Raw genomic sequence first — 21,393 nt, 5'->3', positions numbered from 1 at the left:
TTGAGTAGTCCTCAACTTACGACCGGTTGAGTAGTCCTCGACTTACAACCGGTTGGGGGTCGCGGCATTAAAAAGGTTGAGAACCACTGCCTTAGATCCTCCCTCCCTCTTTCAATCTCCCTCCCTCCCTCCTTTCTTCCTTCCCATTTTCCTTCCTTCCCTCCTTCCTTTTCTTCCTTCCTTCCTTCCTTCCTCCACCCCTGCCCTCCTTCCTTCCCTGCCTCTCTTCATCTCCCTCCCTTCCTTCCCTCCTGTTTCCCTCCCTCCCTGCCTCTCATTCCCATCTTTTTTCTTCCTGTTTCCCTCCCTCCCTTTCCCTGCCTCCTTGCTTCTCATTCCCATCTCCTTCCTTCCTGTTTCCCTCCCTCCATCCTTCCCTGCCTCTTTCCTTCTCTTTCTCTTTCTCTTTCTCCTTCTCATTCCCATTTCTTCCTTCTTTCCTTCCTGTTTCCCTCCCTCCTTCTCATTCCCATATCCTTCCTTCCTCCCTCCCTCCATGCCCAGGAAGGGAAAAGGGAAGGGGGAGAGCTTGCCAGCATGGCTGGTGGCCATGCTGCTGGTGGCCATAGCTTGAAAGGCCACTATAAATTCCTGGACAAGAGTGACACAGCCTTAAGACCAGAGTGGCGGGAAGATATTTGTGATGAGGGAGGAGAAAAACAGGCAGGAAATGCAGCTGGGGAGGTGTCACCCTCCACGAGGAATGGAGAAAGGTACCATTCCCTAAAGGAGACCAGCAAATGGCCCTTTCCACTTCACACACTTGACTCTGAGGCCTTCAGGGGAGGGGATGCCGTGAGTGGCGTGAGAGTCCATGTTACCTGTGTGATGCCACCCAGCCACCAGCCTGCCTGGTTTCGGCAGGCAGTGGGGTACTCTCCTCATCATGCAGAGAGGCTGGGCCAGGAGAAGCAAAGCTGGTGAAAAGCTGAACCTGCCTGGACACGCACACAGGAGGTAGTGAGTGCATGGTGCATGGTGTCCTGGGTGAAAGGAAGTTTTCAGAACGCAGCCAGTGGGGCAAATCGGTCACCTGTGATGCTAGGCACCATGTGCTCACCACCTTCTGTGCGCCTGTCCAGGCAGGTTTGGTTGGGGGCTGGGGGGCATCATGTAGGTAATGTGGACTCTCATGCCATTGACTTTGCTTGTCAAAAGGTTGCCAAAGGGGATCATATGACCTAGTGAAAGGGAAGTGCTCAGAATGCAGTAAGCCTGTGGGGCAAAATGGTCACCCGTGATGCTAGGCACCATGCACTCATCTCCTCCTGTGCGCACCCCCAGGCAGGTTCAGCTTCTTGCCAAATTCACCTTGCCCGGCCCAGCCTCTCCAGCTATGAGGAGAGCATGCTGCTGCCTGCCAAAACTGGGCAGGCTGGAGGCTGGGTGGCATTGCGTGGGTAACATGGACTCTCATTCCACCCATGGTGTCCCCTCCCTTGGATCACACAGGATGTGTGAAGTGGGCGAGGGCCAATTACTGGTCTCCTCCAGCCAATGCTACCATTGTTCATTCTTCATGGAGGGTGACCCTTCCACAGCTGTGTTTCTTCCCTGTTTTTCGCTGCCATTTGTGTACGCACCTGGCACAGATGGCTATCAGCAAGTTGTAGATTGCCTCTGGGCCTGCCTGTTTTTTATCCTCTCCTCTCTGCTCCCCTCCTTCTTTTCTCTTTGGTGTAGGTCCAGCTGACTCCTCTTCCCAAGGCTGCATCTTTTTTTTCTCTCCCTCTCCTGCCAAAACAGTTTTCTTTTATATCCTCTCCTGTCTCTGTCCTCTTCCTCCTTTCTCTTCTGGGTGCACTGGAAGTGCTGATCCTGGGACCTTTATCTCAACCCAGCAGTCCTGAAGATCCTGTTGAGTTTCTCATGGCAAGTCCTATGCTGTGCTGCTTTAGCTCGTTCTCTCCCCCTGCTACACTTTTCTAGGCTAGGCAGGGTCACATATCACCTGCCATGTGCCAATGTACCACCGGTGGTATGGCTGAAAAGCCCTGGATCACATTATCTGTGTTGCTATTTTGCCAGGTTTGTTGCTTCATAAAACTCATTTTTACCTGGCTTCCGGTTCGCGGTGGTGCGGTTGAGCAAAGGGAGTTGTCCCTGTGCTGATCGAGTTTCCCCTGCCGGTATACCCCTTAGAGGGTCGAAAAGACGCTCTGGAGGAGCGTCTACCATTGAGGAGGCTTCTCGGACAGTTGCAGAGGAATGGCGGCTTCCTCTGTGCACCGAGTATCTCCTTTGGGCCGACAGGGTAAAGATCGGCCAGTAAAATGGCTAATCATTTAGCTGCGCCAACCATAAGCCATAAGATCATCTAAGCAAGCAGACTCACCGTGGAAGATTCGGTGAGACTTTTTTTTTAACCTCTATTTTCTTTGTTTTCCTGTGAAAAGCTTTTTTTTTCTTTTTCAAACTACTTCCCTTTTTGTTGAAGTGGCGTTTTAAATGGGGGAAGAGAAGCTTAAGAAAAAGATTAAATCTATTTTTGTTTTAATGGCTGATTTTTTTCTTTGGATACTTGGAAGCCCCAAGAAAATTCTTTAGAGAGATTTAAGATCCTATATATTTGAGTATTGTTTTCTTTTATTTTTATGGGATCCGAAAAGACTGATTATTTGATTAACTTTGATTATTCATTGGGGGATATTTTCTGTTGAAACTAGGTATTGTTCTTGCTATTTTTTTTCTCTTGGAATTTGTTCAAAGGAAAAAGACTAAGAAACTTGGGAGGAGATGGATATTGATTGCCTTTAAATATAGTCTCCCCCCCAAAAAAAAGGTAAAGTCCTTCAAATATGATAAAAATGGAAGAAACCCGTTCAGATTCGATTTATAAATATATTTTGGACAAAATTTTAGAAAACACGGAGGTGATAATTGTCTGCAAAAAGAAGATTTCTTTACATTGACAAAGCCAAGCACAAGGTTTAAGTGAAACTGTAGTTTATATTCAAGAGGCTTGCTCTCAGTCTACTGAGATGGAAGAAGCAAATGTACAGTCGGATTATCAATTGATACTGGGAAAAAACCTTGATATAAATGGACAGATGATTTATAATAAGGAAATGGAAGAGATCACCTCAAAAGGACAAGCTAATTTGCAGATACCATTTGACTCCCTGATAGAGGAAAAACTATTGGAAGAAGAGCAAAATTTGATTAAAGAGGACTATATTAAAAAAATGATTTCAGCTAAAGTTTATGCAACTTTTAAAAAGATGGGAAATAATGTTGTGGCACGAGCTTTTCAGAATGACTATAACTTTTATATTATCCCAATAAAATGGATAATGGGAGAACTCCTGTTGCTGTGTACAGTGTGGCAGGAGACAATGGGAGAGCTATTTGCGGATCTAGAGACTCGACCATGGAAACCTATTTGGAATAGAAAGAAACCCAGAATGAGATATAAAGATTAAATCTGAGATGATAATTATGGATGGTAAAGGTTTTATAGTGAAGCAGACTGTCTTGGATTTGGTTTTTGCTATGGGAAGCTATTATGAAATGATTTAGAACTTAATATTGAAGTATAGTAAGAATATGTGGTTTTTTTCTTTATTTGTGTATGTTTGTTTCTTCTTTTTTGTATTTTCCTTTTGGAATGAGATGGAATTAATAACTGGAGAATTATTGAAAAAGAATAGAAACATAGCTGAGAAATGTAAGAACTTAGTTTCGGAGCTAATGTGTTTAAATAAGAGGAATTTGGGGTTCCTGAATAGTAGAATAAATAGGTTAGTTTAAATTTAAATATCTGAAAAATTAATGACATTTAAAACAAGATTTTTGGGATAGATAAGGAGCTTTTGCAAATGTTTATTGATTAATGAAATTCATATTTAGCGATATATTTAATGAAAATCTTTGTCAGAAATGTATTAATGAGACTATAATTTAAACAGATAATGTTAGTTTTGATTTAAGCATTTAATTTACATATAGTATTATATGAATGAATGAATTGGTTATAGGATTGTATTAATTTGATTATTATATTGTTATTGAGCAGCTGAAAGTTTCTATTGATTAAGGAAACCTATATTTAGATATATTAATGAATGAATTTATTTGAATCTATTTGATTATAATATTCTACATAGATAGAGAGGGAAATTTTAAGAAATATTGTCTGAATTGTATATTTATAATCTTATTGTTTCTTTTGTAATTGATCACCATATCTCCACGCTGGCTCTTAAGCTTCTGTTGGTGTAAAATGGAAAACTAATAAAAATTGTTTATTAAAAAAAAACATTTTTACCTGATTACCTGAATCAGAGTTTATTCAATTAATTCAATTTTCCAGAATCATAAACAATCCCTATGGGTTGAAAACGCACATTAGCCTAAGATGTGGTTGGCTAATTAGCTGTGTTGTGAGAACACAGCTTCTGCTACACATCTTCTGTTCAATTCTTTATGACTCTGCCTGTGTAATGCAAACAATCACTGTTCAAATATGCAGCAAGTGGCTTCTGAGATGACTCTGTAGGTGTAGATTTCCTTCCTTGCAAATAAGAAGACCTCTGGTAATGACACAGGAAACTATAATTAGCATGTGCAGCAGCATTCCTGAATCTTGCTCATCTTTCTCCATGTTTGACAGAGGTGCATGTATCTCTCTCACCAGCTCCTGCTGTTCTTGCCTGAGCAACTTCTATCTGATAGCATCCCACTAATTAAGCCTCCTTGACATTGGGGCAAGGAAATCTCTTTGAAAATATGAGGTGCCAATTAGGGATTAGGCTAGGGCAGAGTTAGGAAACCGGGGAAAGATGGAGATCCAGTTGACTTCTGAGGCTCTACAGTATTTCCACACATAGCTTTGAAATTAGGCTGTGGGTGAGAAGTTTTGTATAGATATAGTAGAAATAGCAGCAGCAGCAGCATGCTTCATGGATCCTGATCAATCTGTTGCCAGAAGGTTTTGAAAAAGTTTTTGCGTTTCTAATGTAGGAATCTGAAAGATCTGGCTTTGCTGGACTAATGAATAGAATAGAGCTGGAAGGGACCTTGGATGTCTTCTAGTGCAGAGCTCCCCAACCTTTCTGGGTTGGCGGCTTGAGAGAAAGGGAGGAGCAAGGAAATGTGTGTGTGCATGCACACGTGCGCAAATGGGCTGCTAGCACCCTTGTGCATGTGTAAATGGGACTGCTAGTGCCTGCGCAGATAAGCTAGAGAAAGTGGGGTGCGTGCACGCACATGTGTGCACACTTGCCAGCCATTCCCATGGCCTGATGGCCAACAGGCCATGGCCCAGTACCGGGCCGCAGCCCACAGATTGGAGACCCCTGTTCTAGTCCAGACTCCTGCTCAAGCAGGAGATTCTATACCATTTCAGACAAGGGACTCACTAGTCTCTTCTAAAAAATCTCCAGTGATGGAGCACCCACGATTTCTGAAGGCAAGCTGTTCCACTGGTTAATTGTCCTCACTGTCTGGAAGTTTCTCCTTAATTCCAGGTTTGATCAGTTTCCAATCATTGTTTCTTGTCCTGCCATCTGGTGCTTTGGTGAATAACGTGACACCCTCTTCTTCGTGGCAGCCCCTCAAATACTTGAATACTGCTATCATGTCTCCCCTATTTCTTCTTTTGTTTAGACTAGCATAGCTGGTTCAGGAATTCTAGAAGTTGAAGTCCACGAGTCATAAAAGAGCCAAGGTTACCTACCTCTGGACTAATCAAACCCAATTTCTGCAGACATTTTTCGTAAGTTTTAGACTCCAGGCCTTCGATCATCTTAGTTGCTCTTCTCTGAATTTTTTCCAAAGTCTCAACATCCCTCATGAGGAACAGACATAACACTAAGAAAGGATGGCAACTCCTTTCTATCATCCCTTCCTAGTTAGTTGCCCATTTGCAAGAGGCACTTCCTGTGACAGTTCTTCCTTTGTCACTTCCTGTGACAGAATTTTTCTGAATTCATGGTAGATGCAGCCTGCTTGTATCCACATCTGCCCTTGGAGAGACACAGTTGATAACACTTTGCAGGCAACACCCTCTGCTCTTCTCAAGGTCCAAGTTTCAACCACACATACACAAACACTCCCTGAGAGGAGATGCAAGTCTGATATACAGAAATCTGTTGCAAATCACTACCGTCTCAACAGGAAGCCTTATGTTTCTTGCATACCAAGGTTTTGTGCTGGCAGGTTACTATCATTACCACATCTGGTGCTTAGAGGCACTCTTCCTCTTCAATGCAGCCTTTCCAAATCTGGTGGCAATCTGATGTGTTGAGTTCCCAAGTTGCAAAATTCCCAACCATCTGGACACCACCAGGACGAGGATGCTGCTTTTTTGTTATTTCATATAGGCTATAGTATAATATTAGTCTTTCAGTCTCTATGATAGAAGCAGATCATATCAACTTCTGTCTATCATTTCTAGTCAAAATCTTTTTCTGTTACAGATCAAGGATGTTGACATTAGATAACAAGAGGAGTATATGTGCATCAGTGATATTGGCAACAGAATTCACTTTAACTCTAGTCTGAACATGAGTTTTGAGATTTTGAGAAATGGAGACTTTTAACTAAGGATGATTACAAGTCCCAGTTCCAAAAAAATAAAATGACAGCTGTTTCAGATTTTAAATATATTACAAATATATTACAAAAAGTTGTCTAAAATGGAGCATGTGACATGCACACATTAGGTAGTAACTGGTTTAGCTTAGCAGGTCTTGTGAACATATCCAATCGCTCCTCTTTCCTAGTAGCAATAATACAATTCTCTACATAAATTCTGTAGCAAATTTTCCAAGTAGAAAGTTTTCCATAACTGCCATAGCTATATCTATTACAGTGGTTCTCAACCTGTGGGTCGGGACCCCATTTGGGGTCAAATGACCATTTCATGGGGGTCGCCAAACAAGGCTGTCCGCCATTCCCCCCCCCCCTTTTCTTTGGCTATGCCCCTGGCACCCGGTGATGTATAAGTGGTTAAGGGTCACCACAACATGGGGAACTGTATTATGGGGTCGCGGCATTAGAAAGGTTGAGAACCACTGATCTATCACAACTTTGGGGAAATCAGAAGCTTCTTCCTCATAATAATTAAAAAAAAACTTAAAAGCAAATTTTGCCATTGAGAACTGTTTTAAAACATTGTTATGTGGTTTTAAATCTTGAGGAGTTTATGAGTTATTACTGATGAGACATTTAGTTTTATTTGAACTTTCATTGAAGTTCAAAGCATGACAGTTTGGATTTTAGAATTTTATTGGAGATAGTGGATTTTCCAGCATTTGAGAATTTGCTAGGTTTAATCATCATGACATTTCATCACAACTTACACTTGTGGTTTTATTAATATGTTCATGTTTCACAAATATGAAAATGTCCATCTGGACTGCATTGTTTCCAATATGATTGAATGTTTCTCCCTTCAAAAAGAAAACTAGCCGATGGAGGGAAGTATTCTGTCCTAGATTTCTCCATGACATGATACTTTCCTGTAATTAGTGATGGCATAAAGTCTGGCATGAAGTTTTTTATAAAGAAGGGGGAGGATTCACTGATGCCTCCATCGTCAGTTCTTCTTAGTACATTCTACATACAGAATTCCCCTTTTAGTTAGAAATTACTTCAACTTCTATTCTGAAGAATAGTTTCATTCATGGAGCAGGCAACCCTGCAGCTCCCTTCCCATTACTGCAGGACAACCCTGCAGCTCCCTTCCCATTACTGCAGGACACCGTCCACCATGTGGGTGGACGGTGAAGATCTGACCTAAGAAATTAATTAAGAAGAAAATTCTTTAATTTTCCCTCCATACAGCTGAAGTCAGCATTTCTTTCTGCCCTATGGAAGTTACCTGAGGCTTCCTTTCACTAGGATTCAATATACAGACCAGTTTTGTTTTGTTTTTTATGCCAAAGCCCATGTTAGGATTGAAAAGTCTCTTAAGTATAGAGCAGAGCTTGCTAGAGCCCAGGCAGAATGTTACCAATTGCAAAGTAGCAGCCAGATAACTATTTGCCTCCCACATCTATTTAAAAATAAATAAAATAATCCACTTCTACACACTCACAGAACTGCTAGTAGCTATGATTTAAGAAATCTGAAGTCGATGAGATTAACTAATAAATATAACCCTCTTATTTGTTTCCTTATATGGTCAATCTTATATTTCAAAGCTGTTTTCCAAGATGTGTCTGTCTCCCTACAAAGCATGTAAAAGCAGCACTTTGGCATTGAACTGATTGCATGCCAGAGAATGAACATCTACACAGGATGATCATGAGTCAACAGGACTAATCCTGGGAGTGGTGCCACAGCAGGCTGGATTTGGAAAGCCCTTATATAAGTGTTCTGGGGCAGAGTTAAACTCATTGCCCTCAATTCTTTTATGACCCAGCTACTGCTTCCCATCCCACCCCCCTCATTTGAGCATTGCAAAACAACACACAGTTGGGCAATCATCTGAAATATACTTTCTCTCCTACATTTGCCCCAAGAAGAAAGCACTTACGCTGTGGGAAGATGCTACCAAGTTCAGAACCAAGCTCTTGATTATTTGACAGTAGATCTTTCAGGGATTCAATTTTGAAAATTTGAGAATTCTTTTTAAAAGTATACTATCCAATGTTAGATACAGTCTCTCCCCCCCCCGAAGCATTATTCTTCATAAATTACCTCTCATTTCCATAGAATATGCTCTCTAGGCAAAATCTGCACAAACATTTCTTTTGTTTAAAAGTTAGAACTGTGAACAGAAGAATTGCTGTGGGCTGTCCTTAAATTACTTAAATTACCCAAAACCACTTAACCATTAGTGCAGTATCAGAAAGACAGGTGTAACACAGTTTCTTGAATCATGCCCTCCAGAAGTGAGGTACTATATTATCACTCCCATCTTTGTACACGGCATCAGTTCAATGGTTGAGAGATGCAAGCTGTAGCCCAAAATGGTTTCAGGATGCTCATTTGGAAAAGTCAGGAATCATAACACAAAGGGCTTCATTTGAGATGGGGCTTTCTTAGACTTTAGAACCTGTTTTACTAATGCTACATTGCAGTCCTCCAGTAAGGAAAAAGGAATACACATATCAAAAGAGAAAACCAAGTAGCTCTCACTTCACCATTGTATAAATCACCATTATGTTTACTTATTACGTTTACTTAGAGAACTGAAGGTCAAATTACTAAATTTAGTGAATGTACCAATAACCTTCTTAAAGTTTTTTTTAATTTCAATTTAGGAGCATACCACTGTGGACTCAAGGGCATCTCATTTTGGAAGTCCATCATCTCAACAGGTCACTTCTAGCATTTTGAAATTCTTTGGAAAGAGAAGTCTTTTCCTGCACTGTTCTATTCTCAGGCTCACAAATGAACCCTTTAGAAGCAAATGGAAAATGAAAATGTATACATAATTTTGGACCAGGAGAATTAAGTAATTTAAAATATACATTCATAAGCCCTTGTGGGTTTCATTCCAGCAGGGGTATTTGAAAAAGATATTTACTGAAAGATTTCTCCCCCTCACTAGCCATTTCCAAGTTAATGCCATTTTGATATGTTAAGGCTAAAAAATGTATAATTTCCAGCCTACAAGGGTGTTATCCAACATATTTGGGAGAATATCAACTTAGAAAAACCTGCTATAAACTAGGCAATAATTTCAGCTGAAGCCAAATTACAATCCAGCAAGAAGGAGAGAACTGGAGCCAGTGATTAAATTTCCACGGCGGACTGCAAAAATGTACAAGATAGGCTCAATTTAAAAGAATAAGCACAAATATAACTGCATCCATCAGCAAAACAACTCTAGTAGATGGTACATTTCTTTTGGTCTCAAAACTGATTATGTAAAATTTTACTTGATCTACTGATGGAAGCTAGAACTATTGGGAGCACAATTTTACCTAAAAACCTTGCTCCCTTTTAGTTGTCTGGCTGGAGTGATCATGTGCTTAGAAAAGCATTATACTTACGTTCAATTTTATCTACCAAAACAAAAAAAAATTGAAAGATAAAGGAATTTTTTTTAAAAAAACAACAACACAACAGCATAAAATCACACTGAAAATAATGTATTAATCACATGCAGTTGCATTTTATTCCTGTAAAAATCTTTGCTTTTTAAATTACTCTTTACTGTGTAAGAGGAACCTAGTCCTTGAAAAGTTCATTTGGAAGTTTTACCTCAATTCAAACTGCTGTCAAAGCATAAGCCAAGCACCAAATCTAGACCTCTGGTAGTTGTGCTTAGAAGTGGGAAGTATTATCAGAAAAGAAATACCTGTAATTTTACAGCCTCTCATATCCTCTCACTTCTGTCCCTTTACTTTTCTTTCCAAATATAACATTCAAAGCCAATTCATTCTCTCAAGCAAAGCTGTAGCCAATACTTTGTTTCTAAAATGAACTATGCCAAAGCTTTAACCTATCTGGGAAGGATTAATTAATTAATTAAGGAGATTGGAGAGTTGGCTGGTTTTTTTTAAAAAAAAAAAAAACAAGTAAAGAATGCCCTCATTAGAACAAGTGACGGATTCAAGAAAATAGAAAACAGCTGCAGCTGCCTTTTTCTCATTCTTGTTCATGTAATCTGCAACTGTTGAGAACAGTAGGTGATGACATCCATAGTGCCTTGAGGTCCAGCAGGGCTTTGCTGAATGTGAAATGCTGCTGGTCTTTCCAGAAAATACCATCTGATGCTTGTTTTTTTTCCCAAAGAAGCTGGTAGGCTCCTCCATACTCCAGTTGCCTGATTAATATATTGAAGATGACAAGAATGCCTTGCCCAAGTCTGCAAAACAATCTGTTTAATAACTTAAGTATTGTTTTCTGTAAAAAACAAGACTCTTTGAAAACAGCCCAAGAACATATTTTCTAAAAGTAAACTTAAGTATGAAGGGATTGTTGAACTCATAGAACACAACCCACTATTTTGAAAAAAGTTTCTCCTTCTCCAGTCTGGATAGTAGACATGGTAAATGTGTAGATATTCAACCCATTAATCTAATAATTAAAACCACTAAGGAAGAAACTGAAGACTTGTTGGTCGATTAGTTGCCATGAATCATACTTGGAATGAACACTAACTTTTGTCCAGGTGGAAACATTTCTCAGCGCTTCTTACTATTGCGAAGGAGTTTTTTGCGTTTGAGAATCATTTCATACAGTTTTTCCAGAGCTGGCTGGAGGCCTAGTCCATTGATGGCACTGCAACCATGGATGTGGCTCAAAGTTGAAGTGTATAGTTCATGTAAGCCAAGGTGTTTCTCTACCTCAGGTACAGAGAGTGCATGGGCCACATCCTGTTTGTTGGCCAGCACAAGCACGGGGATTCCCTGGTTGTCTGAGGAGTGGGCAATTCTGTGCAACTCAACTCGAGCCTCTTCCAAACGTTCAATCTCTGCTGAGTCCACCACAAAAACAACTCCATCTGTTCGGCGCATGTAGGATTTCCAGAGAGGACGCAGCTTTTCCTGGCCACCCACATCCCATACTTGGAAAGTGATGATGCGAGAGCCTCCCAGTGGCACCCGGATCTTCTCCATGTTGAAGCCTTTGGTAGGTGCACTCTTGATAAACTCCTGAAACTTCAAACGGTAAAGTAGAGATGTTTTGCCAGCTGTATCTAATCCAACCACGACCACATGCAGAGTCTGCAAGTGAGGCAGGAAAGGAGGCAAAGGTGCCAACTGATTCCCCATAGTCACTGAATTGACACCAAATCTTGAAAAGCACCAATAGATGATCACTGCTCACAGGAGCTAAGAAATTATGACAACAAGAAAAGTTAGAGTTAAGACTGAATTTAAACCCATGAAAGCATACAGTATTTATATTGGATTGTGCCTAAAGGTGTACTCTTCATCTTCATATTCTAGCTTTTTGCCACAGATGCAGATTCATCTTTTGGATATTAAGTACAAAGCTGATGTACCGTATATTCCGGCGTATAAGATGACTTTTGAGAGTGTCGAAACAGCCTCCGAACTCGGGGGTCGTCTTATACGCCGAGTCGTCTTATACGCCGGAAATAAGGTAGTTTCTGGCATATAAGATGACTTTCTAGGCATGTGACTCGGCATCGATCGTCTTATATGCCAGAAATAACGTAGTTTCTGGAGTATAAGACGACTTTCTAGGCATGCGACTCGGCGTCAATCATCTTGCGACTCGGCGTTGATCATCTTGCGACCCGGCGTTGAACTAGGGGGTCGTCTTATACGCCGGGTTGCCCTATACGCTGGAATATACGGTAGTTTTTCTTTGGGACCTATATCATATATGAAGATATTCTTGAGATATTCAAAATAAATCTAAATTAACAGAACTCTCAAATATCATAAGTCAAAGTTTACATTGTCCTGACATAAAAAAGGAAGACACATACAAAATAGCTATTGAGGCACTCCTTTGCAACAAAAAGAAGAAGCTGTGATTCTACAGATTCTGTTGAAAATTCCTGATCTAGACTATGCCCAAAGTAAAATCTCTCTTTACAATTCACATTAAAGAAACTTCTGCTTTTCAAAGCTTGAACCTTTTCTTCTGAGTTAGCCTAATAAAATTATTAGCCTAAAACAAAATTTAGAATGTCTATGACTAACATAAATAATCTTTATTTTTTGTATTATAAGATTTGTTCCCATTTATTCAAAATATATACATATCATTTTTTCACAAAAAATATGTTCTTGCACCTTAAATTCTAACAAATGCAGGTTAAATTCATTCTGATTAAATGGACTGGGACTTATGAAAAATGTTATTACTATATAAAATTTCATGAATTTAATAGGCTTTAGTGTATGTAGTAAAATGTAATTAGGATACCAGGAAGCAGTGCTTTTTTTTCTTTAAAAAAAAAAAAGTACCTGAACTCACACAGGTCATACAACCCACCTTGCCTACCCTACGCCAGGAAGTATTTTTGCTTTGTTTATTATTCTAAAGAACAAACAAACAAACCATCTCTCCCAATCCACATAAAGGCTAGATAATGATCAGCCAGAATTAAGTAATATCCCCCCCCAATTATGGACAACTCATAACCTGCTAATAATAATGATTCCCTGAAAACAGGAATCAATTTTTGTCAAGAATAATTTCCAGTCTTCAAACTGCTACTGAAATCAGAGACAAAAATTACTATAAAACAAAGCTCTATCATGTTTTCTACTATGACAGCAACTGCATTATTGCTCTTAAGAGGAAGCAGAGATCTTTACATATAGGAGGAAAAGATATTTGTATACAATCAGAAGAGTAATTTTTCCCTTCTTTACTAAACCGTCAGATCTGGACATTATTATCAGATTTAGATAGATATGTTCAATGCCTAGACCTTTGGGCTCCCCCACTAAGTATACAAAGAAAGGGAAAGGTCTGCACCCAAGAGCAGGCTAGAAGGCCCTATCAAATGCAAGCGACTGCAGTAGACTTAAAAATTAAGACTAATTTAAAAACGTGGACCGGCAAACATTCAGTCCACAAATGCATCAGAGAAGGAACTTGCAAACAAATTTACTCCAATTTTCCCTGAAGCTTTTTTTCTTTCTTTCTTCCTACAATTCAAACAAAGGAGATCGGTTTGTTGCTTCAGTTATAAACTACTTTAAAGTGACGAGACCGCAAATCTCGCGGAGCGCCTTCTAAATCCGCAGGTAGGTGACGAGACGGCGCAAGCGATCCAAATCTTTTATCTCTGAGTTACCCATTTCTTGTACAGAATCTGAACAATGGAAAAGAGTTAAGTCCGCTTAGAAGCATCACCCTGGATTTAGGTCCCAACCACCGAGCGAGGGGAAGTGTGCACTGTAAGCAATCCCCGGAGAGAAGGAAATAACTCCTCCTATATTCGATGTTTTTTTCATTTACAGTACTCTTTCGATTTCTAACATGAAATAAATTTAGTACTGAAAATAGGCGCCGAGATCCGGACCAAACTCAGATCTGCCTAATGAAAACTAGCCGGAACTTTACCTCCATTGGGGACCCAAGCTGATAACTGAACATCCACAGTCCGCAAGCACCCAGCCGGCGCCGCAGAAACTCTTCACGCGCACAACCCACAACTACCAGAGGAGCAGCTGCGATCGCGGAAAAGAAGGCGGGGTTTCTTCGGCACCAGTCAACGCCTGTCTGGAGCGTGGATGGCTGCAAAGAGGCGGAACCTTGGTGGAGGCGGGAGCAGGAGAGAGCCAACCAAAGGCTCTTATTGCGCTCGGTCTGGGATTTGTTTGAAAGGGAAGCGAGGGTGGAGGGTATCATTGTGGTATGGTTTACTTTTAGTTCCCAATTGTGTATCTTAACCCGGGGTTATGTGAAAGAGCAAAATGAAGCCTCAGCGTGTCCCCGGGAAGATGTGCAAAATTTATTTTTTTCCGTCAGTCGCATAGTTTATCACATAGGGCATATTCATATTCATATACTTCAACGTGAAAAATCGTTCCGGGGGCACGCTGAGCTCCCGAGCCCTACTCGCTTGTGAAAGACATGAAATCAAGATGGAGACAACGCTCCAGAGCACAGGCAAGAGGTTTCCTCCCTGGGAAATCGCTCTCCCAAACCAGAAATTTGAGGACCAGCTATTCAAAGGAATTTCAAATCACAGGCCGCCTGCCTGTGTTCGCACGGTTTACAGCCTAATGATTTGGGTCCGTATAAATGCTACACTAGAAAAGTCCACAGAGCTCTGTTTTTCTACGAAAAAGTTCATAAACTTAAGTCTGCACTTTTCTACTTCGCAATGAATTGTCATCGGAGGCATTCTCGCCGCTATTTGAGGACAGAGGCTCACAAGCCTCCTTCAACCGACCAGGCTGACGAAGAATCGTGATGCATTCTAATGTCCAAAAGCATGTGCTTAGAATACTACTTTATTTTCCTGAGCAACCGTAATCACTATTTTCCCCAGAAAAGTGAGACGAAAATGTAAAGATCCTTACCAGACCCATGCTTTGAACTGGCAGTAACGTCACCCTGTGCGCACTCTTATTAATTCCAGAATATACAAAGCGCAACCTTCGGAAATGGAGCTTGCCTTACCGAATTTGATCGGGACTTTTAAGATTTCCATTATTTCCCTAATGCTTCCTTCTCTCCCCCTCCTTCCTCGCTTTAAAATACAAGGAAAACCAGAGCTCTTGGTTTTCGCTGCTCTCTGGTGGTCACTTGTGCTACGTGCAGGAAGGAGTGGCTGGCGTCTCCTGAGTTGCCCAGCATCGAGCATTGTGAGTCTTCACTCGCTGGGCCTCGTCACTGCAACCAAGACTGGTTTCTTCTCGCTAAGCCTCAGAATAGCAGGTTGCAGAATGGCTGCCTACCACTGGGAAGCGCGCCGCAGGCAGATAATAATGGAGCACCGGCTGCGGCTAATGCAGGTGGTCGGAGTGGGAGAAAGTCCTGCGCAGATAAAGGGGCAGCTACTGCCGGGGTGAGGTGGCGGGGGTGGCCAAGAGGGATAGGTGGACGCGAGTAAAACGGAGGAGCCAAATAACCTGGTCATTGGAGACCATACCTGTTTTTAAACGTAGTGATCTTCAAACATCTGAAGTTTGTAGAATAAGTTCTGGAAGGTGCTAAGATAGGTGATGCATCGTAATACATTCCTTTAAAGCACAACAAATCTAAGCAGAGCACCTCCATGGAAATTGCCCTGTCTTAAGAGTTGGTACATGTGCTCCAGGCTTTTATTTTGTAATCCTCTGACTTCAAGAGATCCAAAAAAGAACAGCTTCCCTATCTTTTCCTATCATCTATGCTGCCATAAAATATTTATGGCAGCATATTTTAAATATTTAAAAAAGACAGAATATCTGCATAAACTATTTTGAGTGATGAGACTTGCTCACTAGCCCTTCCCCCCATCCCAGAGTATTGTGCTGAGTTGGTGTTTTCTAACTTCTACAAATGTTTAGTTTGACATTTGTAACCTCCTACAGATTCCTTCTGCCTCTATTGCTTTGTTTACTGTCACTGTCATTACTAAGATAGTGAGAAAGCCTGACCAATTTTATATACCTTAACATTACCCTAGTCAGAATAAGAAAGAAATATTTTAGTAACTGTACAGATGACTGAGGCAATGGATAAAACTAAGATAACATCCAACATCTTGGGAATATGGCAGAAAAAAGATGTTGCCTGGATACATTTGCCTCTTGGTTAGGTTAGGTATAAGTAGGGAAAGACTGTCTTCTGACTTAAACTAGTATTTGTCCCTGGTCACTTTGGTTTGGAAAGGCCCAGCCATGCCAGGGTGTTTAGTGACTTGTCTTGTTTCTAGGGATGTGACAAGTCTTCTCTGTCCAAAGCAAAATACATATGCTTTGCTGAAAGCAGATCAGGCAAATCTGTTCTTTTTTTTTTTTTTTTTGGCCTGGCATTTTTGGATGTGGGCTGGGAAAGCACCAGATGTTTTACTGGAAGGCAGAGGTGCTTAAAGAAAAGTCAGGTGCCAGGCACTAAAGAGAAATAACATAATCAGAAACCATATGGTAAACAAATGAGGCCCACAGAAAGAAAGAATAATGAAATACATGGGATGCAGAAAACTGAAAAGTTTCAGAAAAAATAGCAAATCATAGCAAATAGCAAAGTTTCAGAAAAAATAGCAAATCATTTTTTTAAATTAAAACCATCTATGAAAAAAATAAAGGAAAAAAAGAAATATATAAATAGAATTAACCAGCAACAGAACAATAGAGGTGAGGAATTGAGAACTGGAGGCTTCTAAGATATGGAAAGGATGGAGGGGCCAAAAGGCAGGCTAGGAAGGGTGTACCATTTCAATATCAAGCAACCCTATCAAAAGTGGGCAACTTTTAAAAAATGATTACCTATTACCTATATTTTGATTACCTATATTTGAATCTGAGCATGTTTTGAGTAGCATCATTAATCTGCAGGATTGATTGTATCTTCATAAATAGTTCTCATAGCCAACTTAAAATATCATTTAGCAGGAAGTCAATTGATGAGGTTACTAACTATAGTCTATCTCTCCACTCTCTCCACAATGCTCTCCACTGCTTTCCCATTTTCTGTGAGATGTTTTATTTACATCATTCCAGATTTTCATTTTTAAATTAAAGGAATCAGATAGGGCATTAAGCCTGGCAGATATGGGCATTATCTATTGAGAACAAAGGGGCCAAAAGGTTTTAAGACAGCAACTACAAATAGGCAATCAAAATTGCCATTCTAATATTTTTGACTAGCAACTTCCTGTGGGCAATTCCATCCTGAGCACCAGGAAAGATACTGTTAGATTTCATTATCTGAAGTTGAACAGACATTTGCTAAGAAATGCAATTTCTCAATTCTCATGCATGTGGGGTTTTTTGGGGGGTGGACATAGGAGAGCAGAATCTCAGAAGAAAGTCAGCAACAAGTTTCAAAGGAGAGCACCCAAAATTCCACCGTCTTTTTGTGCTCCAACATGACATCTCAGAATTTGCCACAAAAAGGTAAAGGGTTTAAAATATGTCATAGAAGGGGATTGTTTTGGAGATAAATACAAAAGAAAATGCTTACTTTTTCCCTAAGAAAATAATACCCAAGGAATTTAAAGTATATATTTTTTGAACTGCCATGGACTTGCAGGTATAATAGTTAACAACATCCATCATCATTGATGGTGTGCTTCTTTGGGATGATATGGGTTTGGTCCCACTCCATCTGGAGAATGTGGAAGGCTGGAATGGATTTTCAGTGTACAATAAAGGATAGGCAATTTTTTGGGGCTGGAGGTAGTTTTAGAATATTGACAACTTGTGATGGTGACATTCAAAATATAGTTATCCAACTATGGACTGTAGCATCCTGATGGGACTGAACAAGCTGCAGGATAAACATTTTTTTTTTTCAGCACAATATGCTAGTTTTAACAATTTAAGTCTCATTACCTATAATTATTAATCCACATTCTAGGAAAGTTTCACAAAGGATAGTCTTAGCGCCTATCTTTTTAGGAATTGACCTTAATAAAAGAAATGAGCTGAATTGTAGAGTAATAGTTACAAAAGTTAATGAGCATTGTCCAAAAATCTAGCAAATACTGGGGTAATGCTAAAGAACAGATCAAATTGCTATAGAATCTGTTCCACCAGTAAATACATTTTCAGTACTAGTGGAAAAACAAAATGATAATTTTTAGAACATGGTAAGAAGTTGATGGTAAGCTAAAAATCAGAAAGCTAGTTGGTTAATATTTGTACTTTTCATTTGTATGGCGCAGTATAGAAAATAACTGCTTTTGAAGTGTGTGAATTGCCCTCTAAGAGTTACTTCTCTAAGTTATAAGAGACTATTCAAAATTGTTATTTTGATAGTTCTTCAAGATCATAGTAAATGCATTCCGTACATAAAAGCTACTTTAGCTTCCAAAGAAACTGTGAATTGTTAGTAAATCTTCTCAACCACTTTTACTGAAGGCTTCTGCATAAAATTTTCAAAGGCAGATTAGTCAGCAGCCTTTTCTAAAACAAGGGGCCATATTACATGGTTTTACTATGTTATGAAGCAGTCACTCTGAGATTTAAACCAACAAGAATTATTAGGTATGTAGTGACACTTCTAAGCCTGAACACTGATGCATCACAGGAAAGGAAGAGTTTGATTAACTCAAATACCACAGCAAGATACCTGTACATCTGGTTTAAATAATATAGTGCTTCTGGATGTTGTGGATTCTAGCTCCTTCTGCTACAATCAGCAGCGCCAACAGCAAAATGTGTTAGAATTGTAATTTAAAACTTCTTAAAGAGATACCTTGCTGTACCTCTCTTCTCTAGTTAACCATTACAAAATAAACTCTCAAATATTGTTCTCCAGATGATCTGGACTAGCATTCCCAGAAACCCTAGACAAGTACACAATGGATTATAGAAGTCGTATTTCAAAATAATTGGAATTACAATTTTACCTATACCTTATATATTTTACATTAGTAACACAAAAATTAGAATTTTCATTCGAAATTATGAGATTGACTTAATAAATTTACTTCCCATCAGCGAAGTGAAAAGATTCAGTTCACTGAGATCAGTTAGCTAAACATAACTAATATTTGGTTGAGTTCACACAATACAGCAATAATCAATACATTAGAGGACCACATTGTAACTTATGTTTAGTGAATCCAGTAAGAGGTCATGTAATGGAATATAGTATGCTGTACAAGACCAGGAAATTTAGTTAATTTGATAAAACTATAGATAAGCATGCCATGTGAAAAGGTTTACCAAGTACATCACACATCATTTTCAAAAAGAGAACTTTATTTCTTGGATATTGAAAGATGACGCTGATCCACTATGGACTGATTTGTTGTTGTGCCTTCAAGTCAGTCTTCATTCTTGGCAACTGCTTTAACAAGTCCATGCAGTTTTCTTGGCAACATTTTTGAAAATGGCTTGTCTCCTCGCTAAGACTGAGAGGAAGTGACTAGTCCAAGGTCACCAGCTCTCTTCATGCCTAAGGCAAGACTAGAAATCACAATTTCTTAGTTTCTATACCTTAACCATTACACCAAACTGGTTCTGATAGATATGTTCTAATAGTTTGTGCTGACCTTACAACAGATGTGCAAGGAAACTTCGTAACATCACCATGCAACAATAGGTAAAGTAAAAAAAAATGACAAAAGTTCCATAGGATAGTTGTGCTTAGATTGACTAGATTTTCTTTTCTCAGAGAGATGCTACAATTGCACTCTCTGGGCTTCATATAATCTTACCCCACTCTCACCTCCACCTCTGATTATCGTTACTATATTTTCAATGCGGTCACTTACATATGAAGAGTAATCGTAGAATGATCTATGACACTGCACCCTCTGAATAAATTCACTCCTTATTTGCAGAGATCATTCAGGATCGTTGCCTGTGCAATACAGAGCATGTTCCAAGTCAAAGTGGTAAACTGCTCAAAAGATACACGGTAAGATGACAAAGATAAAGGATGTTTTTTTTTTTTCCCCTGTATGGAAAATCTGCTGCTGGAGATCGACTTATCCCCAGAGCTCACACGGGACTCATTCCAATCTAGTTCAGGAATGTTTTTTTTTTTAAAGTGCTATTGGACAACTTAGATATTCAGCTTTATCACTCTTTACTTCCCAAATAAAGGGAACATGGCTGCTTCCCTGTTGTCCATCTACTTTGGGATTTTTTTTTCTAGAATAGTGCCCACAACCTTTCTGACCCATTTCATAGCAGAACCTTAGCTGAGTTTTAAATGCACCTTGAAGCGTTGAGAAATCAAGGTAATGGGAATAAAGGCATATTCTTGCCAAGGTCCATTCGACAACACAAATAGCAATAGCTATAGCAACAGCAATAGGATTTAAGACTTATATATTGCTCCATAGTGCTTTACAGCACTCTCTGGGCAGTTTACAATGTCAACATATTGCCAACAATCTGGGTCCTCATTTTACCAACCTCAGAAGGATGGAAGGCTTGAGACCTGTCAGGATTGAACTTCAGTCTGTGGGGAATATTGCATTCTAACCACTGCGCCACCAGATAGTTGGTGCTGTAGATCTCAATGGATTTTTCTGGGTTGAAACTTTAGGTAGGATATTAATGGAACTAGTTGTGAACCACTGTTCTCCTTTATCTACTCTGTTCTTCTCTGTAAGGCTTCTGGCATTTTCTGGGTCTTGATTCTTTGTGATTCTATGGCCCATCACCTCTCTCTCCTCTGACTGGCATGCCTTTTCCATCTTCAGATTTTTTTCTTCCAACATATTCCAACTATAATGTATGGCTTTGGGTTTGATGGGGTGGGTGTTGGATTAGGGATTAATGGGTTGCATTTTCTCTTCTAGTCTTTAGACTACATACAACAGTGGTAACAATACGGCTGAAAACGGCATGGAGAAATGTTGTTCTGTAACTGTGCTGCAGGACACAATGCCACATGTCTGAGCTGAAAACTCTGCCAGAGTATACAGTGAAGTTTACTTCTGGGAACTCTTCTGAAAGTGTAATAAAAATTCTCTGGAGTCACAGACCCACAGTGCCTGCCTTTGTGTGAAACTTTTTCTCCCTGAAACTTCCAACTACAACCCAAACTTGCCTGTTATCTCCTTCGTTTTGAGGAACAGGTTTGAAAAAGATTGGGAAAGAATCTGGTAGGACAGATTTAAGTTGTCATGCTAGGCCCTTTAGCACTGGCTGAGGCATTGCTAGTCTGTAATTGCCCATGAAACTAAAACAGAAGTTTCAAAACAGAAATTAAAAACAGAAGCAGGCTGTGTTATCTAGAAAAAAAAAATCTTCTCTATTTCTAGATTTTCACCAAGAAATATGTCCAGTTGAACATTTTGTAATGGTTTATTTTTGGAAATTTTCTTCTGCTCACTTTATTGCTTCTGATTGACTGAGGCTGTAGGGTTGGTGCTTAATACTTAAA

The 21,393-nt window shown here is 39.8% G+C and overlaps 1 protein-coding gene across 3 annotated transcripts; it reads right to left on the bottom strand.

The window, feature by feature from the left end:
• Window positions 1–7,218: 7,218 nt before the first annotated feature.
• Window positions 7,219–15,119, bottom strand: ARL4D (ADP ribosylation factor like GTPase 4D). 3 transcript variants are annotated; one of them, XM_039321267.1, is made up of 2 exons: window positions 15,019–15,119; window positions 7,219–11,735 (listed from the first exon to the last, which is right to left on the bottom strand). In XM_039321267.1, exon 2 carries the CDS (start codon window positions 11,673–11,675, stop codon window positions 11,085–11,087), a length of 591 nt encoding a protein of 196 aa, XP_039177201.1. In that variant the 5' UTR covers window positions 11,676–11,735; window positions 15,019–15,119; the 3' UTR covers window positions 7,219–11,084. The 3 variants fall into 3 exon arrangements, with proteins under 3 accessions (XP_039177201.1, XP_039177200.1, XP_039177199.1); XM_039321266.1 differs by having other exon boundaries at window positions 14,919–15,058; XM_039321265.1 differs by lacking the exon at window positions 15,019–15,119 and adding an exon at window positions 13,954–14,092.
• Between the last annotated feature and the right edge of the window lie 6,274 nt (window positions 15,120–21,393).

Source organism: Crotalus tigris, unplaced genomic scaffold (genome assembly GCF_016545835.1).
Source record: "Crotalus tigris isolate CLP2741 ecotype Arizona unplaced genomic scaffold, ASM1654583v1 scf7180000023724.639413, whole genome shotgun sequence".
NCBI classification, from domain to species: domain Eukaryota; kingdom Metazoa; phylum Chordata; class Lepidosauria; order Squamata; family Viperidae; genus Crotalus; species Crotalus tigris.
The sequence above is the reverse complement of the archived record's forward strand: the minus strand, read 5'-3'. Positions and strand labels throughout refer to the sequence as shown.